We start from the raw sequence: 22,618 nt of genomic DNA on the forward strand, positions 1-22,618 counted from the left end.
CCCAACTTGCTGGGGAGAAAGTGTAGATGACCAGGAAAGGCATTGGCAAACCACCCCGTTAAAAAGTCTGCCGTGAAAACGTTGTGAAAGCAACGTCACCCCAGAATCGGAAACGACTGGTGCTTGCACAGGGGACCTTTCCATCCTTTCCAATCCTTCTGGCGGGTCTATGTACAGTACTTACTTTTGGTACATAGGCTGCCCCCTTGTGGTTAGAGTGGACCTTTCCATGCCTGTATCTTTGCATTCTTTGCTGATAAAGGTAAAGAAGAAGAAGATACTGGATTTATATCCCGCCCTCCACTCCGAAGAGTCTCAGAGCGGCTCACAATCTCCTTTACCTTCCTCCCCCACAACAAACACCCTGTGAGGTGGGTGGGGCTGGAGAGGGCTCTCACAGCAGCTGCCTCTTCAAGGACAACCTCTGCCAGAGCTCTGGCTGACCTGAGGCCATTCCAGCAGCTGCAAGTGGAGGAGTGGGGAATCAAACCCGGTTCTCCCAGATAAGAGTCCGCACACTTAAGCACTACACCAACCTGGCTCTCCTAAAGGTAGTCCCCTGTGCAAGCACCAGTTGTTTCCAACTCTGGGGTGACATCGGTGTCGCATCACAACATTTTCACAGCAGACTTTTTTTACGGGGTGGTTTGCCATTGCCTTCCCCAGTCATCTACGCTCTCCCCCCAGCAAGCTGGGAATTTTTGCTGATAGGGTCAATCCAAACGCCCTTCTTCCGGTATTACATTTCTCTTGCAAGGAAATCACCTTTTCCTAGTGTATTCCACAGTACTGAGTTGTCAGGAAAAATAAATTCGGATTGCCAGCCCCACCCTGGCCACTGACAGAGGGCGAGGGCTAAGGTTGTCATATCCAGGTTGGGAAACTCTTGGGGATTGGGGGGGATGGAGCCAGGAGAGGACAAGGGTTTCAGCAGGGGACAATGCCAAGTTTTGGCCCCTAAATTCCATGCACATTGGGTATTTGTGGCAAAGGACAAATAGGACAGCTTCATCACAGGCATTCAACTCACTGTTAACTATCAAAGTTGATATTTTCAGCATCATGAGCTACCAGAAAGCGAGAAAATAAACGAATGGAGAGTCTCTAGGATTTAGGTTATGCACATTTGTCTAGGAGCTACTGAAACCAGCAGGATCACAACAATCTTGAAAAATGAAAACTTTACACAGTATTCAGGTCCAGATATAATTACATAGCTGTATCTAATCTACATAGGGGAGGGACGGTGGCTCAGTTGATAGAGCATCTGTTTGGGAAGCAGAAGGTCCCAGGTTCAATCCCTGACATCTCCAAAAAAGGGTCCAGGCAAATAGGTGTGAAAAACCTCAGCTTGAGACAATGGAGAGCCACTGCCAGTCTGAGAAGACAATACTGACTTTGATGGACCAAAGGTCTGATTCAGTATAAGGCAGCTTCATATGTACATATCTATATGTATACATAATTAACATTATTCTTTATATCCAGCTTTTGCCCCTAGTTGGAACTCAAAGTGGATTAGAACATGGTTCCTCTTGCCTCTATTTCCCCACAACAACCATGTAAGGTAGACCAAGCAGAGAGTTTGAAAAGGCCCCAAGTTTACTCAGCTTCCATGGCAGAAGTGGGGCTCATACCCTGGTCACTCAGGGTCCTAGCTCCACCACACTGGCTTACTTCCTGGGCATAAATATACACAAGAGAGAGAAAGAAAACCATACAGGCAAGGTATTTATTTAACAATGGCAACTGTTAGAATCAGATGAACACACTGATTCGCATACAGCTAAAAGAAGGTAGAGAAAGAAGTACTTTTCTCCCTTTCTCACAATATGAGAACTCATGGGCACTCCATGAAAACTGCTGAGCAGTCAGGTTAGAACAGATAAAAGGAAGTACTTTTTCACCCAAAGGGTGATTCACACGTGGAATTCACTGCCACAGGAGGTGGTGGCAGCTACAAGCACAGACAGCTTCAAGAGGGGACTGGAGAAACATCTGGAGCAGAGGTCTATCAGGGGCTATTAGCCACAGCGTGTTGTTGGAACTCTCTGTCTGGGGCAAGTGATGCTCTGTATTCATGGGGGGGCAGGGCTTCTAGTGCCCTGGCCCCACTGATGGACCTCCTGAAGGTACCTGAGTTTTTTGGCCACTGTGTGACACAGAGTGTTGGACTGGATGGGCCACTGGCCTGATCCTACATGGCTTCTCTTATGTTCTTAAGTATTTACAGCATATTTGACAGAACAAAATTTAAGTCCAGGGTCACCTTTAAAACCAAAACGCTTTATTCTGGCCCCTGGGTATAAGTTCTCATGTGCAGGCACACTTCTGCAGATACTTGTTTTGATAGGTTAAGTATAGGCCCTTTTTACTTTTCTCAAGCGTTTTTTTTGGGGGGGGGTTTGCTTTTTTCTTGTTATTTTTAAAACATATTTTGGAAATTTATCTCTTTTTTTAAAGTCCGCTGTCTTAAAGAGGTAAACCTGTGAAATCTCCTTTTAAAACCATCTAAGCGCATTTCATAGCAGGGAGTTCTATAAAGCAGCTTTGAAAGACACGACAAGAACTTCTAGGTAGCCAAACGGAGGTCACGTGGAGAGCCTCCCCCTATCAAAACCTCGACCGGGTTCCCCCTCCCTTCGGAGAGGATGAAGTCAATAGCAGGCCCCCTGATTGGCTCTCACTTTTCAAAGCCTCCCCCCCGCGCGCCCCGACCGTTGGGACGTCACGCAACTCTGGCCCCGCCCACCGCTTCTCTGTCAGTTAGAACGAGGAGCAAAAAAATAGCGGTTGGCTCCCTATCGCCCCGCCTCTAAAAATGAAGCCTCGCCCCCTTTTGCCTTCCCAGTACCTCGCGTTCTGTTTCCTTCCCCCCCCCTCGTTCCATGATCGGCGGATGACGTTTGTCCTCTTCCCGCCGCCGTACTCTCGGCCCCGCCCACTTTTGCCCTCGACCGTGGCAGAACGGCTGCAGCAGCAGCGGCGCGTGGCCGGGGTGTGCGTGCGCGCGTGTGCCTGCCCGTCAGGGGCCAGCTAAGGAAGCCGAGAAGGGAAACGCACGCCGACGGCGGGCGCGCGGCCACCCGCCCATCCCCCCCCACCCTTTCTCCTCCATTCACCTCAAGCCGCCTTCTCTCTCCACTTCGCCTTCCCTCAGCCATGTTGGCCGCCGCTCAGCTCCTCCGCGCCCGTTGTGCCGCGCTGTCTCTCCGCGGCCTCGCCCCGAGGGCCTTCGCCGCAGGTGAGTCGGCTCGTCGACGCCCGGGCGGCGGGGTCGCGTCGCGCCTCGTCTCCTCACTCCAACCCCCACGCACCTGCCCACCTTCGCGTTCCCGGAATGACCTTGCCGTGACCCCGTAGTCGGGCAGAACCACTCGAGGGCAGGCGGCGCATGCGGCCTAGTGGGCCGTGCGTGCACCTGGCCGGTCTAGAGGTCACCCGGCCGGAGAGGGGGGATGAGAGGCCGAGCTTCTTTCCTTCCTTCCTTCCCTCCGTCCTCCCTGGCCGGACAAAGAGTGGTCACCTTCTTGCTGTCGTTCTTTGCCTTGCTGAGCAGGAAGGTGACATTGAGCGGGATGGAGGCACAAGAGCAGTTCCGGATAGGAAGGGGGGGGGAGCTAGAACTGCAGGGAAATTGGGAAGTCTCCCCACCCCCAGGAAACCACAGCAGGCCCAGTCCAAGTCAGCACAAACACAGTGCAGCCCCGTTTGATCCGCACTGCGGTTTTCTCGTCGCTCTCCACCTTTTGTTCCTCATTTCCTTCTTCGGGTTTTGACTCCAGTTAGTGGAAGAGAGCTATGCTATTTGGGGGGAGGGCGAGTCCTTTTACAGGACCTGATGACCCTTTTGTGCGGCAGCAAACCATCTTACGGATTTACAGTGCTTATATTTTTGCCTTTGTCCCCAGTGAGAACGCAAAGCAAGTTTATTTCCGTTTCTTCCTAAATGGGGACCCAAAGTGGCTTGCGTCATTTTCCCCTCCTTTGTTTTATCCTCACAACAACCCTGTGAGGTGGGTTGTGTGCCACTAGTGCAAGATCGCCCAATGAGATTGTATGGCAGAGCAGGGATTCAAACCAGGGTCCCCCAGATCCTGGTCTGACACTTAAGTGCTACAGTACACTGTTTTCTCAGTCAGTGCTTTTCTACCTCAGAGATTAGGCCTGGTGAGGAAACAGCGATGGGTTTCCTGTTGAGATTAAGATTGGAGGATACTGGCAATTGTTATTAATTGAAACTTTTTTGATTTGGACTGACCCCAAGGTCAGTCATGGAGGATAGGTCCACCAGTGGCTATTAGCTATGGTGACTAAAGGGAACTCCACACGAGAGAGAACAAACCTCTGAAATTAGGAGGCACCATCAAGGGAAGGCCTCAGTCAGTATGCTCTGTTGTTGGACCTCCGGAGGAACTGGTTGGTCAGAGGAACTGGTGAGATAGGATGCTGGACTAGATAGACCACTGGTCTGATCCAGCAGGACTCTTCTGATCTTATAATGAGTGCATCCATGATTCTTTAAAATGAACAACACCAGCGGATTTTTACAATTAGGACATTTTAAACAGTGAATACAACATGTCCAGTATAAACCTTCAACTTGCTCATGTGTTTTCATGTGAGGCTGCAAGCTTATTTTGGGGAAATTGGTTAAAAGGTTTTACAAGCCAACATTCATCCTGTGTAGTCTCTCTTCTTGCTTTCCAAGCCCTTTCCCCAGGCATAGCCAACAAGGGTTTTTTTATACTTAATTTTAACCTGCCTTTTGCTCTCCAATTTGTTTCTTGACGGATACTGACCTTGAACTTTTCAGCAAAGCCATTACTTCCGTTAGTTTACTTGGATTTCATGCATGCACAGTTATAATCTGCTTAAATTTCTCAGTAGCATTTTAAAGCAGATATTATTTCCGGTTAAACAATGCCATGGGCCACACCTAGCCTCTCCTAGCATGGATGTGTACACCAGAGCGTGTGTAGCTTTCCAAAAGCTGCTGCAAATGCTTCTTGTTTGCTATGTAATTTCCCTTCAGGTTTTCACAGGCTCTGCTATGATTGATGTGGCCATCCTAAATCTCTTCAAGTGTGGGTGTTTCAGTGCTCTCTTTAACGGGATCATGTGCGTTCTGACTCCAGGCTCCTGCACTAGGATTTATTAGAGCTTGGTTTGCTGCCCTCAAGTCCTGATAGGCTATTAGTGCTTCAAGGTAGGATTGCCCTTAGAGAGATTATTTCAGAGAGTGTACCTAGAGTGTAGCTCCAGAACACCCACACAAATGCTTACCAAATGAAGTATTAACACTTGCTTTTTCCCCCCCTTTCAAACCAGTAAATCATATAACCATGTGAGAGCTTTAATCAACTGACTAAGTTATAGCACTTCAAAGTATTTGGCCCTTGAGGTATTTATTAGTGTAAATTAAATGAATCCACAATTTAAAAAAGATCAAAGGAAGAAAATGTCATCTATTCCCATTTTAGCTGCATTTTGTGTGAAATTGGTTGAACTGGCTCAAAGTTGGCTTTAACAACTGGCTCTTCCAGATGTCAGCAGGATAGGAAAAGGAGGACAGTCAAGTCAGGGATGAACTTTGTGGCTCAGGGAAGTGTTCATAAATCTAGTGAGAACAGTAGTTTATTTCAAGACAGTGCTTGTGTGAGAAGATTTGGTGAGGGGGCGTTGTAGCTCAGTAGTAAAACATCTGCCTGGTGTGCAGAACATCCCAGGTTCCATCTCCAGTTTAGGATCAGGTATCAGGTGTTGGGAATGACCTCCACCTGAAACCTTGGAGAACTGCATCTAGTCTGAGTAGATGGTAGCTGCTTTGATGGATCAGTGGCCTGATTCACTATAAGACAGCTTCATGTATTCACTGCTGTTTTCATAAGTATGTTGCATTAGAAAATTTGCTGTATCAAGCTGAATTCAAACGATTATATGAGACAAGATTATGTTGTTGTTACTCCTTCTGCCCCTTTCTTTGTGGGATTTGATCTTTCAAACTCATTGCCTCCAGATAGTTACAGGAAAGGGCGGCCAAGAAATTGAATTTAACAAATGGATTAATATAATCAGTCCTTCCACTTAATTGTCCCAAGGCATATCTGTTTTCACATTAGTGTTGGTAATTAATTGCTTAATTAATTGAGATACTAGCTTCCTGTTTCTTTACTTCCCTGATTCGCCTGTTAATTAAGTATGTAAGTCTGCAGGCAGGGTTTTTTTAATTCTGTTTCTAAATCATCACGTTTTCTTCATTTTAAAAAAGAAAGAGTCCTGTTTCTCTTTCTCTCCCTCCCCCCTTCCCCATGCTTGTCAACCCCAACTACCCTTTTGATGTCAGCTCTTTACCATCCCATAATTAAATGCTTGAGATACCAAGCCCTCTAGTGATCCTTCAGCAGTAATTTTTTTCCTGCTGTATCAAGTTAACTGCAAAATAACATTTTCTTTAAAAACAAAATTAAATAGTCCCAGCAGGTGTTCACCCAAATGGGGCAATGCTATAAAGCATTGATTCTTAACCAGTGGTACAATTCTGTGGCAAAATTTGGGGGTTACATGAGTCTTTCTGTTCTTCTAGGCTGTAGGTTTTGCTATAGCTGACTTCTTTTGTTTAATAAATAGTATGCTAGCATAAAGGAGACTGGACTGTTTTTCTCTCTGGAGTGTATTTAGTCTCTGGGCTAGTCCCACAATGGCCCTATGAACCTAGGGGGGTTGGGGTGCAGACCCCAGAATCCTTCCACGAATTCATGTTCTTAAAACTTACTGTAAATGGTGAACAACCAAATGCCTATAAACATATAAATATAATTCTTGAGAAAAATGGGTTCGTTGATAAAGCTTCTTTGGTAAAGTGATCAGTGAGATGCCAAAAGACTAAGAACCACAGCTGTAGAGAACTGTACTTTCAGTCCCAGAACAATCTTTTCCCCTCTTGTGTTTCTGATTTGAATGTTTTTGGAATTGTTGGGGCTGTGTTACTGACCTTTTGTTGTGATTTGGTTTTGTCAGCTGCTCCCTCTGTTTTGCTTGTGTGTGTGGGGGGGGGAGCTTGAAGACCACTGTAATGTTTTAATGTATATCCTTGGCAGCTGGATGCAGCTTGGGGCGCCCCAGGTGAAGAGGCAAGGGGTATATTTTACTGTAGCTTCTCAGTCCAGGGCCCTTGGATGAGTGGCAACCAACACAGCTACACTGCTGGCCTGCTGGATTTAGTGCGTTTTAGTGACTTCACATCCGTATGTCTGTTGTGTTAAAGATTTTGTCATGAGCACTTTAACATTTTTCTCTCCCCCCCGCCCCCATCTTATTGTTTATCTCGCAGCAGCATTGCCTGTACGTTGCTATTCTCATGGGTCCCAAGAGTCAGATGAAGAGTTCGATGCTCGCTGGGTGACATATTTCAATAAACCAGATATCGATGCCTGGGAGCTAAAAAAAGGTAATGCTCTTTCATGTCCCATGTTTAGGATGAGAATTCTATTCACGTTGCAGTGCTTCTGCTGTGACTTAGTGGCAGAGCATCTGCTCTGCATGTAGAAGGTCTCAGGTTCAATCCCTGGCTTCTCCAGTTTAAAAAGGCAGGTAGTGGGTGATGGGAAAGACCTCTGCCTGAGGCCCTGGAGAGCTGCTGCTGGACTGAGTAGACAATGCTGACCTTGATGGACCAAGGGTCCAATTCAGTATAAGGCAGCTTCATATTTTCAGAACATACTGTTAATCACTGATGTCAGGATATAGTCAGAGGGCTCCATGGCAACAGGAACCTTGCTGATGAGAAGCCGAGGTAGGCATCAGTGCTTCGGAGCCTTATATGTGCTGTTTGAGTTCCATGCTTGAAGGAAAGTGGAATGTGATATTAGCTACAGAAACCTTACAGCAATTAAGTAGAAATGCTCTTGAAGTCTCTCAGTCTAGTCTGCTCTGGTGTAGCTTATTGTCTTTAATGGAACTGCCACTAGGCCACTAGTCTAACTACAAACATATAAATGTACTAACTGCTATTCTAACCTGCTGCAATAATAAACCCAAATTAGATTGTAACCTGTTCAATCAAACCAGCTTATTTAAAATAGCGATTCAGTCTTCAGAACAGACTTCACGGGCCTGTGCTGTACGCCTGCTGACTGAAGATTAGGGGAATATTTCTCGGTACTGGGTTATATACTTAAGTTGCCTGAAAAACTGAAAAGGGTGTTTGTCTGTCTCAGGTGTTGTTGAGTTCAGTTTTTAAAAAGGAAGGAAGGGAGCTGGTAAACAAAAGGAAGACTTCTTGTGAATCATTTCAAGTTTAGAGTTGCTATTTTTTTCCTCGTAAACAGAGACACAGTGGCTTGTTTTACTGTCTCATATGGAGTGACTGCCCCTTTAAGAACAGAGGTTAAACTGCACTTGGCAGTTTAATGAGTAACCTTTGTGTAACAAAAAAAGACAGCTTCTCCAGTGGATGTGAGAGCTGCCTAAAATCAGAAGGAAACAGAACTTTATGAACAGCTTTGAAATCTAGATATTTGCAGCAGTGAAGCCAGAAACAAACTTCACTGTGGATCTCTGAATCACTTTGTAAATTTGGGGAGTTTGGGTTGAAATAAGAGTGGCAGGGCTTACATTTTGGAGCGGAAGTTTTAGTGTATGGTTCCAGTATGAACTCATATCCTATTTAAGATACTTGGATACTGCTTTCTAAGTGGCTTCCCGATATATGGAGAATCCCATAAGCATTAAAACCAACAATAGATTCAAACAATCAGCACAACTGCAGGTCAGTTTTGACAAATTCAACCTCATCCTAACATCCCTTGGCTTTGGGATTGTAAGCAGCCGCTGTTGCAATGAGTTTTATATCCAAAATTTTAGCACCATTTTATGTCTGCTGTCCTAATCTTATATGTACTGTAGATCTCATGTGTGTGAGATCAGGATCCTGGAAAAAACTTGTGAGGTAGAAAAGTTTGTACTAATACAAATCAAAAGTAAGAGATTGGGTGTATATGCTACCCTTCACTTGGAATCTCAGAGCAGCTTACAGTCTGCTTCCTTTCCTCTCCCCACAACAGACACCCTGTGATGTAGGTGGGTGGGGCTAAGGGAGCTTTGAGAGAATGATGACTGGCCCAAGGTCACCCAGCTGACTGCAGGTGGAAAAGTGGGGAATCAAACCTGGTTCTCCAGATTAGAGTCCTCTGCCCTTAACCACTACACAAAACTGGGGCTCAGGCTTCTCGGGACTCTCTGTAGAAATATCATGACTATTGAGTTGAGAGATGGAATTCATGCAGACCATTTAATCTTGTAAGAAAAAAAATGATAGCTTTCTGAAATTGCTTGTTTTTTGACAGGTGTAAACACCCTGGTTACCTATGACCTGGTTCCAGAACCAAAAATTATCGACGCTGCTTTAAGGGCTTGCAGACGACTAAACGACTTTGCTAGCGCCATCCGTATCTTAGAAGTTGTGAAGGTTAGTGCAGTGCCTTTTGAATTCTGCTGGCATTTCTCCTTTTTTGTCTAGGCATGTTCCTCTAAGTAGCTCCCAAAACTCCACTTTTACAGGAAAGTCTCTTTTTACCTAATGCAACTCTCCTGTGTAAGAGACATCTCCGCCCACCCAGTGTTCTGTCTCGCCAGCAATGTCTATCCTGCTTGAAATGACTTTCTGATGCCTCCCTTAGAGGTGTTTCCTAGGTTCTTTAACCTGAGACCCTGTAGTAACAAGAAATGTCAGGAACTGAATTTGGGTCCTTCTGCATGCAGAGGATGGGGCTTCACCCCTGAGCTACAGCCCTTTAGACGGGGCATTTTTTGGTAGCAGGAACTCCTTTGCATATTAGGCCATCCCCCAATGCAGCCAATCCTCCTGGAGCTTACAGCAGGCCCTGTGCTAAGAACCCGGTAAGCTCTTGGAGGATTGGCTACATCAGGGGTGTGTGGCCTAATATGCAAAGGAGTCCCTGCTAGAATTCTATCTCTGGACCCTGTACTAAGAGCCCTGTAAGCTCTTGGAGGGTTGGCTCCATCGGGGGGTGTGGCCTAATATGCAAAGGAGCCCCTGCTAGAATTCTGTCTCTGGACCCTGTACTAAGAGCCCTGTAAGCTCTTGGAGGATTGGCTCCATCAGGGGTGTGTGGCCTAATATGCAAAGGAGCCCCTGCTAGAATTCTATGCCTGGACCCTGTACGGAAGAGCCTTGTAAGCTCTTGGAGGATTGGCTCCATCAGGGGTGTGTGGCCTAAAATGCAAAGGAGCCCCTGCTAGAATTCTATCCCTGGACCCTGTATGAAGAGCCCTGTAAGCTCTTGTGGGGTTGGCTACATCAGGGGTGCATGGCCTAAAATGCAAAGGAGCCCCTGCTGGAATTCTATCTCTGGACCCTGTACTAAGAGCCCTGTAAGCTCTTGGGGGGTTGGCTGCATCAGGGGTGTGTGGCCTAAAATGCAAGGGAGCCCCTGCTAGAATTCTATCCCTGGACCCTGTACGAAGAGCCCTGTAAGCTCTTGGGGGGTTGGCTACATCAGGGGTGCGTGGCCTAAAATGCAAAGGAGCCCCTGCTGGAATTCTATCTCTGGACCCTGTACTAAGAGCCCTGCAAGCTCTTGGAGGATTGTCTACATCAGGGGTGTGTGGTCTAATATGCAAAGGAGTCCCTGCTACAAAAAAAAGCCCTGCCCTTAGATCAGTTTCCCCAATCTCTATCTATCATCTATCTATCTTTTCATTTGTGTGTGTGCCCCATGACTAAAAGTCATGGCAACCTTTAGCAACTCCTACTGGGGCGTGGAGGACCTTTAGAGAAGAGGTGTGATAACCTTGCCTCTGCCTCCTGAGTCTGAACCTGGTATTCCTTGGAAGTCTCCCATCCAATTACTTGCCATGGTTGGCCCTGCTTAGCTTCTGAGATCTGGTGAGATGGGGCTTGCCTGGGCTCTCCGGGTCAGGGCCAGTTTCCCTGATCTTTTTATGCAGCGGTGTAATTGGTACTGCTTGCTCATTGTAACAGCTGGATTTCTGAAGCCGTAAACTGCTGCTCATTTTTCTTGACCATATGTGTCTGTCACATTTTGTCAGCTTTGTTTTAAGGGCCATAGATTTATTTTAACTAGTCATGCATAAAGCAATTAACCTTTTGATCTTGAGCACAAATCAATTTTTTTTTTTTGCTGGGCCTTTTATTTTGAATAACATGTTTTCTTTCCATTAGGACAAAGCAGGGCCCCACAAAGATATCTACCCCTACGTTATCCAGGAACTTAGACCAACTTTGAACGAACTGGGAATCTCAACTCCAGAAGAACTCGGACTGGACAAAGTGTAAACGTTTTCAGGTAAGAGAATAAATTTTCCTCCCTCTGGGAGGAGCCACTCAGCTTCATCTGGCAAGTATCCAGAGTTGTGAAAAATGTTAGTGTGTCTGTCTTCATGCAGTTTTGAGCTAATGGAGAGATATTTTGATGTGCTCTCAGCCTCAGGAATGTGCTCGTGTGTGTGGACCTCAGAGACCCAGGTTCAAATCACTAATAAGCACTGTTTCACAGCCTGGCCTGCTTCACTGGGTGATTGTGAGCAGTGCTCCCTCTAAGCTGTGGAGTCTTATGAGCAAAAATTCCACTTTGTGAGCTACTCGCATTAAAGTTGTGAGCAAGCAATCTGACTGTTGCAAAAATTAGTCTGCTCTGGGGCCACCCTTCCGGAGCAAAGACAAAAATGTGTGAGGCAGAGGCTAAAAAACCATGAGCTAGCTCACACTAACTCAGCTTAAAGGGAACGCTGGTGGTGAGACCTAAGATGGGGGAAGGAGCCATGTGTATATCCCTTGGTGATCATTTGAGGAATAGAATGTATATGCAAACCTCAAGTGAAAGCCGATGGCATATACAACTGAATGGGTTTTTCTTGTGTTCTGAAGTTCTTCCCTGCCAAAAGAGTGATAGCTTTGGAGAGCTGATACTCTGATACAAAGGATGGGGCAACTGTACATAAAAGGTAACAAGTCAGCCTATAAGATTTTAGTTGCTTAGGCTGTGCAAGTGTTTGGGGAAGAGACAGCAGTGTGCTGCAGAGTGGTCAAATGGAAGTCTCTTTAAATGGCTGTATATAGCAAAATGTTCACCTTCCACTGCCCTGTACTGATTGGACAGTCCTCTCCCAGCCCTTTATCTGGTTTTTTGGAGGTTATAGATTAGCGGGGAAAGAGCGTCAGGATATAGACATACCTGAACTAACTCTCAGTGTCTGTTCTCTTCCAGATGAGCTTCCCATGGGTTTATTGTTCACGCTACCTGATTGTACAACAATTGTCTGGAGACAGATGTTATAATATTACTTCTTTGAAATAAATTCTTCCTGTTAATGAGTCCTGGAATATGTGTGGTGACACTGGGCCTAATAAAGGGAAAACCTGGTTTGAACTGAGGCTTGGTTCTTGTGGTCTGTGCAATTATCTTGAAGAAATTATGTGCTTTCCGAAAGAGAAAAGTGAGTTCAGATGTTCTGAACTCATCCTTTTTTGAGTCAGAAATCAACGCCAATGCATGTTTGGAATTCTGAACAGCATGGTGGATACAGCCACAAAATGGCTGCCCCAGGAGGCGGAGCCAATCACAAAATGATTGCCACAGCTTAACTTCAGTAGCACAGTGTCGATCCTTCTGCTTTGGTGGCACCTGCAGCTGAAGCGATATTTTAAAAATCTGCACAGTCAGTCAAATGTCCAATAGTGAACCAGACCTTTTTAGGGAAAAGCGCTACCCAGCCCTTCTCCTTTCCTAAAACACTTGGCAAAATGTCAGAAAGAGTGTTTGCAGGTGTCATGGCACCACATTGGGGACCCCGATCTTGAGTGACACCCTCATAAATCCATCAAACTCCCGGCTGCATCGATGCAGAACTCCTCCATGTAAAATTCACAGACTTTCACAGCCTGACACGAATTTCAGTACTTCTGTGTATTTTAGAGATGGTTGCAACCAGCAAGGTTCTCGTTCTCGTGTTCTCTCATCCTGAGAGCCAGTTTGGTGTAGTGGTTAAGTGCGCAGACTCTTACCTGGGAGAACCGGGCTTGATTCCCCACTCCTCCCCTTGCAGCTGCTGGCATGGCCTTGGGTCAGCCATCGGGCAGCTGCTGTGAGAGCCCTCTCAGCCCCACCCACCTCACAGGGTGTCTGTTGTGGGGGAGGGAGATAAAGGAGATTGTGAGCCTCTCTGAGATTCGGAGTGGAGGGCAGGTATAAATCCAATATCATCATCATCTCTTTGCAATAATCTAAATTTTAAAACTTAATTGTGGCCGTTTTGGATAAATGCCATGCTGCTTCCCTGCTTGAAACAAGAGTTACACAAGGGGAGTGACCTTTTGTCCCTTACAGGATTCTATGGCTGCCATTCTGGAGTACCAGAAGGGCCTGAGGATGCAAGGGTGGCGACTTTCTTTATCTCATGGCTATGGAGGGGCTTGAAAATGAGTGGGTGTTGCCTGGTGAGATTTTGGAAGTCAAAGGAATTAGTGCATGAGAGTTTCATGAATCAAATGGCAGGGCTTTGTTACCGTACAGGGGTGTCAAACATGTTGCCCGGGGGGTCAAATTAGCTCCCTGGAGAGTTCTTATCAGGCCTATGAGCAACTCAATGTTTTCTGCTGCTTCTCCCTCTTGCTTCCTTCTGCAGCACAGCTTGCTTTGCCAGGCTTGCTCAATCGCACAGGAGCTACAGAGCAAAGCTCCTCCCTTGGGGAGGAAGTGGGGGAAGGAGAGCTTTGTTTGCCAGGCTCTCTTAATTCCACAGCAGAGCTACTGAGCCAAGTGTCTCTTCCTTCTGTTGGCTAGGCTCAACCAGCCAGTAAAGTGGATTAGGCTGAGTGTGTTTGTGTGTCCTTTATAAAGTTTATATTTCCCCTACCTAGCATTACATTTTATGACACACATGGCTTGGCCGGAAAAGGTCATGTTTATGTCAGATTCGGTCCTCATGAGTTTGACACCCCTGCTTTATAGAGCTCAGTCTTTCCAACACTGAGCAGAATAGCAGAAGTATCGGTAATTGCAAAGATTTATTTGTGAAATAAGAATCATGCTAATTAGTAAAATCAATACAAGGACCAGTCAGCAGTTCTTTCTCAGCACATAATTTTGTTGTTGGGGGGGGGGGGGCAGTGTTGACTACCAACCCAAATTTTGGCTTTGGCAGTTCGATTAGCTCTCTTTTATCCTCTTTGTGAGAGAGTGAAAAATGCCTGAATTCTCATTCTCCCAACAGAACAGAGGAGCATCTTTAAGATCAATCAACAGCATTGCATTCTGGATACAAGCTTTTGTGTACCTGCACACGAAAGCTTACACCTTGAATAAAGCTTTGTTGGTCTCACGGGTACCACTGGGCTCAAATTTTGTTCTGCAGCATCAGACCAACACTGCTCCCCACCTGAATCTCTGTTCTCCCAACAGTTCTCCCATCTTCCACAGCACATCTCTTGTGAACAATACTCTAAGCCATAGAGTCTTGTGAGCAGAAATCATACTTTGTGAGCTACTGGCATTAAAGTGGGCTACTGCTTTAGTTTGCTCTGGGGCCATTTTCCCTGAGCGAAGACAAAAATCCTTGGGGAGGAAGCGGGGGAAGGAGAGCTAGCTTTGCCAGGCTCTCTCAGTTGTGTAAGCCGGAAGCTAAACAATTGTGAGCTAGCTCACACTAAGCTTAGAGGGAACACTGCTTGTGGACAGGCTTGAATTTTAGCAGCTGTTTCCTGTGGCATGTCTAGATAAGATCTGTGCAGCAAACGGCCAGGTGGGGAATTGAGTGGCCAAACCACACCTTTACAAAAAAAAACACATGTTGCTAGGTCAACATGAACAGTGCAGTGCTTACAAGAAAGAAAACCTGCAGATCTTTTGCACTTGTAGGTCTGGAAGTAGCTCTTAACAGCTACAGCAAAAAAGCACTTGTAATGCTATGCTCTGAGCTTAGCAGATGGCAGAAAAGGCAGCCAAGGTGCTGCTAGTCCCCCTTCCGCCCCATGCCAAACCCTGCTGCCTTCTGTTGCACATAAGAGTTTGTGAAAAGGCAGACCTGGCAGTTGGAAGTCTGCTGGGTTTTGTGCCACTTTTTAAACTTCCAGTTTTCCCTTTGCCTGAATATGCTGCTAGATGACCTTGGGGAAAAATAAGGCTTCTGGACTGGGATAGCACAATTCAGGCAGCGATTAAGGTATTCTTACAGCAGGCTCAATGTCTTTCTTCTCATTGCCTGGGCCTTGACTGTCTCTTACCAGTAGCATCAAGTTATCCTTTCACATGAAGCTGTCTTGGCCCATCAAGGTCAGTATTGTCTACCAAGGCCGGCAGAAACTCTCCAGGGTCTTAGGCAAGGGCTTTCACATCACTTCCTACCTGACCTTTTCAACTGGAGAAGCCAGGAATTGAACCTGGGACCTTCTGCGTGCAAAGCAGAGGCTCTTCCAGTGAGCTACAGCCCTTTCCCTCCATATAGTCTCCCTACCACCTTCTGTTCAGTTGCGCGGACTGGACCACCTGGGTTGCTTCAGATGTGTTCTAAAAACGTAAAGGTAGACCCCCTGTGCAAGCACCAGTCGTTTCCGACTCTGGGGTGATGTCACATCACGACATTTTCGCGGCAGACTTTTTTACGGGGTGGTTTGCCATTGCCTTCCCCAGCCATCTACGCTTTCCCCCCAGCAAGCTGGGGACTCATTTGACCAACCTCGGAAGGATGGAAGGCTGAGTCAACCTTGAGCCGGCTACCTAAACCCAGCTTCTGCCAGGATTGAACTCAAGTCGTGAGCAGAGAGCTCGGACTGCGGTACTGCAGCTTTACGACTCTGGGCCACAGGGCTTCTCAACAGATGTGTTCTAGGTGTTCCTATTTTTCCCCCTCCAGCTTACTCATGTGACCTCATGCCTGCATGTGGTTTTGCAGGAACTGTTCCTATACTTGGTACAAGAACACAGTGCCACAAATCCAGTAGCACCATCCCCCGGTAGCTCAAGGGTCTCCAACCTTTGGAGTCTGCAGGCACCTTTGGAATTAGGGTTGCCAGGTCCATCAGACCAGCCAGTGGGGGTGAACTCACTGGGAGTAGGGAGGGAAGAAGCTAGAAAGAAATGTGGCTTGCCTATGTCATTCAGAAGTGACGTACGGTGTTTACCCAGCAGAATATCATGGGGAGCCATGTCAATAGTATTGTGGGGCGGGGGGAACTACGGGGGTGCAGTGACCAGCAAGGAGCCAAGGCCACACCAGGCAAAAGGAAAGTGACCAGCTGTTCCAAAGCAAAACTTTGTTTTTATTGTGACTTAAGTCAAAACTTGTATACTCAATTATAACACAAATATTTCTAAGGGTGCATCAAATACAAAAGAGATCTCTTTGGCTGTCGTTTGAGGCTTTAATTGAGCACCCAGCAGCCCCGAACAATCAACCGTCAGCAGTATTTATACCTTATTTACGCTACAGGCTACATAGGTGTCAAAAGACACAACAATAAAAGATACAAAACAGACCTCACCCCTTAACAGCATCATCAGTCCCCCTATCTATCTGCCAAGGTCAAAAAGCCCTCAGCAGACTGATCGTAAGGTATAATTGTTGTGTTTTGGGGATGGCCCATGTTATCACCAAGAATGCACTAAAGACTGGGACACTGGGCACTCACATACTGGAGACACATCTCTGCATCTAGGCCGCTGGGGATGATGGGAGAGAACCAAAGTTCTGCTTAATAAGACACACAGTACATATAGCTGTTAGATGCATGAATTTCACGTCTCCTTCCCAAAATAGCTTTAGTGAAATCCAGGCAGATAATGGTGACAGCGTTCCCATGATCCAGTAAGCTCATCACTCAATCAACAAAGGAAATAACAAGCCTTGCAGAGTGGGTGTGGGGCAAGCCACCCTCTTGGCCTGGCCTACCTCACAGGGTTATTGGGAGGATAAAATGGAAGAGATGAGACCAGCATACACCCTCTCCCCCCTCACCAAGATCCTCAGAGGGAGGGCAGGTTTTGAAAGGACTAAATAAATCTCTCTCAAGGCCACAGCATTCTTGTCCTTGGCTTGCCACAGGAAAAAGAAGATTGCAGATTTATAGCCCGCCCTTTTCTCTGAACCAATTTCTTACATCTTCTTCCCCCTCAACAGACACCCTGTGAGGTGGGTGGGGCTGAGAGGGCTCTCACAGCAGCTGCCCTTTCAAGGACAACTACGAGAGCGAGGGCTGACCCAAGGCCATTCCAGCAGCTGCAAGTGGAGGAGTGGGGAATCAAACTCGGTTCTCCCAGATAAGAGTCCGCACACTTAACCACGACACCAAACTGGTTTTCATGGGCAGGAGAAGGAGGGGCTGCGATGGGCAGGGCCCCATTATGACTTTCATGGGCCCTAGGCACTTTTGCCTTTGTACCACCACCACCCCCAACTACGATAGCCAGGTCTCCCCTGGCCACCGGAGAGGGATGTGGGTAGGGTTTCTAGATCCAGCTTGGGGGACTCCTGGAGATTTGGGGGTGGAGCCTGATGAGGATAATGCCATAGAGTCCACTCTTCAAAGCAGCCAATTTCTCCAGGGGAACTGATCTCTGGTCTGGAGATGGGCTGGAATTCCAAAGGATCCCCAAGTCCCACCTGGAGGCTGGCATCCCCACCTCCCATTATAATATCAATATTAAATATTATTTTTGGTTGAAATACTTCAACTTGTTTCTGTTTTAGGCAAAATTTAATAGATCCTCTTGGGCTCTAAAATTTCAGTTTTTTTCTGATGCAAGGGGGAAAAAAAACATTTTCTTCTACCTTAAATATTCCTTTTTCTTTCTGATTTGCCTTCAGATTTTAAAAGCTGAGGACTGGCAGCTTCAGAAGTGTTAGCGTTGCCTCCCCAAGAGCCGGCTGAGCCACAAGGCCTCCCCTCACCCCCCAAATGTGTTTTCTTTAAACTCCTCCCACAAGCAACATCTCTAGCCAGCCGCCAAGGGCTGCCAACTCAGGAGCTGGAAATACCTGAAGATTTGGAAGGGGACGCAGCATAGGCATGGAGAGTTTGGGGGAGACCTCCATGGGGGGGGGGGGGATAATGCCATAGAGTCCACCCTGCCAAGTAGCCATTTTCTGAAGGGGAAGAACTGATCTCTGTCAGCTGAAAATTAGTTCTAATTCTGGGGGGTCTCCAAGGCCCTGCAGGGGTAGGGAACGTTGGCTCTCCAGATTTTTTTTTGCCTACAACTCCCATCAGCCCTAGCCAGCATGGCCAATGGCTAGGGCTGATGGGAGTTGTAGGCAAAATACATCTGGAGAGCCAACGTTTCCCACCCCTGCCCCACGGGAAGGTTGAGAATCCTTTATGAGCCTTCCTACCCCCAATTTCAAGCATTGCAACCCTTTTCCGTACTTTGCTGCTCCTTTGCACCAATCTCCCCTCCCAGCCCCACCAAAGAAACCGCTGCTCTCTCGGATGTGTTGGAAATGAAGGACTTTGCCCCCTCTCTTAGCCTCAGACTTCAGAGGCTGGGCCATAGAGAGTCAGAGAGAGATAGGCCAGGACCCTGATCGTCCTTTCCCATCTATTGCTATCCCCTTGATTTGTAGATTGCTGCCCTCAGGGAATCTTCCTTCCTTCCGGCCTGACACCTTCTCTCCGGAGACTACACGGTACTTCTCCATTTCAGCACCATTAGGGCAGGACTGGCTTCTTGCATCTCTATACACACTAGCTAGTTGGACTAGATTAGAATCCTGCCTCTACTCTCTCCTATCTAGAGTGGAGTTCCTTACAACAGTAGGCCTTGCGTTAGTTTTGCAAAGACCAAAAAGGTCCCTCTGCGACTTGGTTTCTTGGCAGCACAAGGGAATCAGGGCGGACCCTTACGAGAACCGGGTTTGGTTCCCCACTTTTCCACTTGCAGCTGCTGGAATGGCCTTGGGGTTAGCCATAGCTCTCTCAGAGCTGTCCTTGAAAGGGCAGCTTCTGTCAGAGCTCTCTCAGCCTCACCCACCTCACAGGGTGTCTGTTGTTGGGGAGGACGATGAAGGAGATTGCAGGCCGCTCTGAGACTCTGATTCAGAAAGAAGGGTGGGGTATAAATCTGCAGCCTTCTTCAGTTTTTCTCCTTCCGTCTCTGGGGCTGCAGGCGGACAGTTTCTTCCCTGGAATGACTTGAAGGTGGGGGTCGGGTGAGTGGTCCCCCAAATCCAGCCTCCTTTCTCGGGATCAGTGTTCCGTTCCCTCGAAGCTGAATTACTGTGAGCCTCCAGCTCACACAATTTTTTGTCTTAGCTCAGGAAGGGCGACGCCAGAGCACAATAATTGATGCAGGAGCTCGCAATTTTAATGCCAGTGGCTCACAATTTTGGCTCACAAGACACTGCAGTTTAGCGGGAACATGGCTCGCGATCCGGACTCCGTTCCTTCCCTTCCAGATGGGTGCTTTCTGGTCGCGTTGGAGGCCCTGAGTTTTCTCTCCCGGGGCAACAGAGAAAGTCAGAGCAATCCCCACTCGTCCTTATTGCAAGAACGGCATCATTTCACCCCCCTCCCCCCATTGAGCTTGACGGTCCTCCTTCCACAGGGGGCTCCAGCAGCGCGACCCCGGGCAAATTGACTCATCCAGAGGAGCCCCGTTGAGCGCCAGAAGGCGTGGCTGACGGCAGCCTGGAGAAGACAGGTTTTTCTTGGCCTGCAGCACTGCAAGGGTTAAACCCATAGAGAGGCAGAGCAAGGGGGGGAGGCATAGAAGAGGAACGGGGGGGTGTTTCTGCATGGGGGGGGGGGGAGAGCGGGAAGGGCTGCCGATGTGCAGCAGCGGGAGAAAGCCCTGCAGCCGGATCCCGGGAAGGCGGACTTGGAAGTAAGGCGTTGCATGAGAGGCCTTGAGATCTTGCAAGGGAGGGAGGCAGGCGGGGATCCTTCTAGGCCGTGGTTGGTATCTCCCGCTTCCCGCCGCGATGCAATAATCTTGGGGATGGGTGATCTTGCTTTTCTGTACAAGAAAGGAACAAAACTGATGTCCTGTCGCTGGCCCTTTGAACCTCCAAAGATCATGGCGGCCTTTCCCCTGTCGGATAAGAAAGGGCTTGGGGGGGGGGGGGATTCCTGCCTGTCTTGGACTAGACGCAGCCCCATCCTAAGACCCCCCCCCCCATGCCTTCTAGGGAGGCCAGCCTCCAGGTGGGACCTGGGGATCCCCTGGCATTACAGCTCACCGATCAGTTCCTTTGGAGAAAATGGATTCTTTGCAGAGTGGGCTCCCGGTCCTCTCCAAGTTCCTTCCCCAAACCTCCAGGAGTTTTGCAGCCTAGATCTAGGAATCCTAGCTGCCAAGAGCGACAGGGAAACCCCACTGTGAGACAAGCCGTGACTGGCAGTGGCCAAGGCCTGCCCAGCAGAAAAGAGAACGTTTGAAAAACAGGTTGTGAAGATGCAGAGAGGGACGCCAGCAAAGATCATGGAAACCTGCCAGTGTCCCTAAACCACAGCAGGGGGTGGACTCTCCCCAGCCTGGCAGATATAGCCACACCCACTGGTAGCAGCATGGGTTTTTTTGGAGCAGGACTCACTCCATGTAAATCTTTAACAGTTAGAGGAACAAGACATTTTTCTGCAGACCTGTTGGTAACCCTAGCCCTAGGCCACTTTATAATATAAAGTGAGTGAATTCCCAGAAGGTAGAATTGTATCCACAGCAGAAGCAAATGGGCGGAGATGCCATGAAATGCAAATGTCCGCGACATTTCTATGCAACGTGCATTGCTGTGGTAGCTCAGCAGGACTGGCAAGGCACTCTGTTCGTGTTCAGATGCATTGTCAGCCAAGGGAAAGCTAGGCAGAAAACAAAAGGGAGTAAAAAATTAGCCTACTAAAGTCAGGGAATGTTCACCCCGTGCTTAGACAAGAATAAGCTGTCCAGAAAATAACAGTGAACACTTCCTAACTAAGGCGTGAGTGCCAGCCAACATTTTGCCTGAACAACATCCAGGGGTGGAATTCTAGCAGGAGCTCCTTTGCATATTAGGCCACACACCCCTGTTGTAGCCAGTCACCCAAGAGTTTATTACCAGGCCTACTGTAAGCTCTTGGAGGACTGGCTACATCGGAGTGGGGGGTATAGCCTAATATGCAAATGAGTTCCTGCTTCAAAAAAAGCCCTGGATACCAGCCACTCACAGACACAAGGCCAAGAGAAACAAATGCAAAACAGGAGTACATCACTGTGACAATGCTGGAGCACACAAGGGAGGGAGCGCCATGGGTTCGAATACCGACCCATAGCAGTATTTTGCGGAATGGACACACAGGGAGAGAATTGCCCTTGCCCCCTCATTCTCTCTTTGCAGAGGCAGCAGCAACACAATGCTAAATTCTTCCTTCTGCACTCCTGTTTCGGAGTGAGAAACAGCATCTTTTGGCAGATAATAACCTAAGAGAAGCCATGCTGGATCAGGCCAATGGCCTATCCAGTCCAACACTCTGTGTCACACAGTGGCCAAAAAAACCAGGTGCCATCAGGAGGTCCATCAGTGGGGCCAGGACACCAGAAGCTCTCCCACTGTGCCTCCCTCAAGCATCCAGAATACAGAGCAGCACTACCCCAGACAGAGAATTCCAACAATACACTTTGGCTAATAGCCCCTGATGGACCTCTGCTCCATATGTTTATCCAATCCCCCCTTGAAACTGTCTTCCAAATGAGAGAGATAACAAACCCCCAGACAACAGAGCAGGGAGAAACACACAGGCGCAGGAGGTGTGGGTTCAGGTCCCACAGATATTCCGGGGTGTGTGTGTGTGTGTGTGTGTGGAATTCAAAGCTTGATTTTTGGTGGTGAGGAGGCCCAGAAAGGAGACCCAGATGGAATCAAATGGGATGAATCATTCATGCTGATTGGCTGGCCCAAATGTCAAGCATTTTGGCTGCCCCCCCCCCCCCCGAATCTCCAGCAGGGCACCAGTGAGACACTTAGTAGCCACCCAAAGCTGTTCAAGGACTGGGTTAGGCTAGTTCCCACAACAGGGCAGACTCTGGAAAAATGGTCCTTCTGTCAGAGTCAGTTCGAATATGGGGCAGGAGAAAAGCATGATTCTTCTCTGGAAGAAAGACTTGTGATATCTGCCCTCTTCTTCAAGTGGCAAGAAGCTCCAGGGAATACTGTTTCCCTGGCTTAGTTCCACTTTAGCCAGTTTGGTTAAGTGTGCAGACTCTTATCTGGGAGAACTGGGTTTGATTCCCCACTCCTCCACTTGCACCTGCTGGAATGGCCTTGGGTCAGCCATAGCTCTGGCAGAGGTTTTCCTTGAAAGGACAGCTGCTGTGAGAGTCCTCTCAGCCCCTCCCATCTCACAGGGTGTCTGTTGCGGGGGGAGAAGATATAGGAGATACAGATGATATACGAGTCTCTGATTCATAGAGAAAGGAGGGGTATAAATCTGCAATTCTTTTTCTTCTTGGAAGAAGAAAGCGCTGGGACCTTCCAGTATCTTGTTATTATTTGCTTTAATGAGAAATATACTGGATGAGCTGAGCACGGGTGGAAGCCAGAGGAATTCCCATAGAGCAGGAGGTCGGATACCCCACAACAGATACAACAGTGCTGAAAGATTCTTGAGCCA

The 22,618-nt window shown here is 47.7% G+C and overlaps 1 protein-coding gene across 2 annotated transcripts; it reads left to right on the forward strand.

The window, feature by feature from the left end:
* The first annotated feature begins 2,849 nt into the window (after window positions 1-2,849).
* Window positions 2,850-12,417, forward strand: LOC132587760 (cytochrome c oxidase subunit 5A, mitochondrial). Of its 2 annotated transcripts, none has more exons than XM_060260121.1 (5): window positions 2,850-3,244; window positions 7,334-7,450; window positions 9,348-9,469; window positions 11,207-11,330; window positions 12,252-12,417. In XM_060260121.1, the coding sequence occupies exons 1-4, from the start codon at window positions 3,163-3,165 to the stop codon at window positions 11,318-11,320; spliced, it is 435 nt and encodes a 144-aa protein (XP_060116104.1). In that variant the 5' UTR covers window positions 2,850-3,162; the 3' UTR covers window positions 11,321-11,330; window positions 12,252-12,417. The 2 variants fall into 2 exon arrangements, with proteins under 2 accessions (XP_060116104.1, XP_060116105.1); XM_060260122.1 differs by having other exon boundaries at window positions 7,337-7,450.
* The last annotated feature ends 10,201 nt before the right edge of the window (window positions 12,418-22,618 follow it).

Source organism: Heteronotia binoei, chromosome 19, assembly GCF_032191835.1.
Source record: "Heteronotia binoei isolate CCM8104 ecotype False Entrance Well chromosome 19, APGP_CSIRO_Hbin_v1, whole genome shotgun sequence".
Taxonomy (NCBI): domain Eukaryota; kingdom Metazoa; phylum Chordata; class Lepidosauria; order Squamata; family Gekkonidae; genus Heteronotia; species Heteronotia binoei.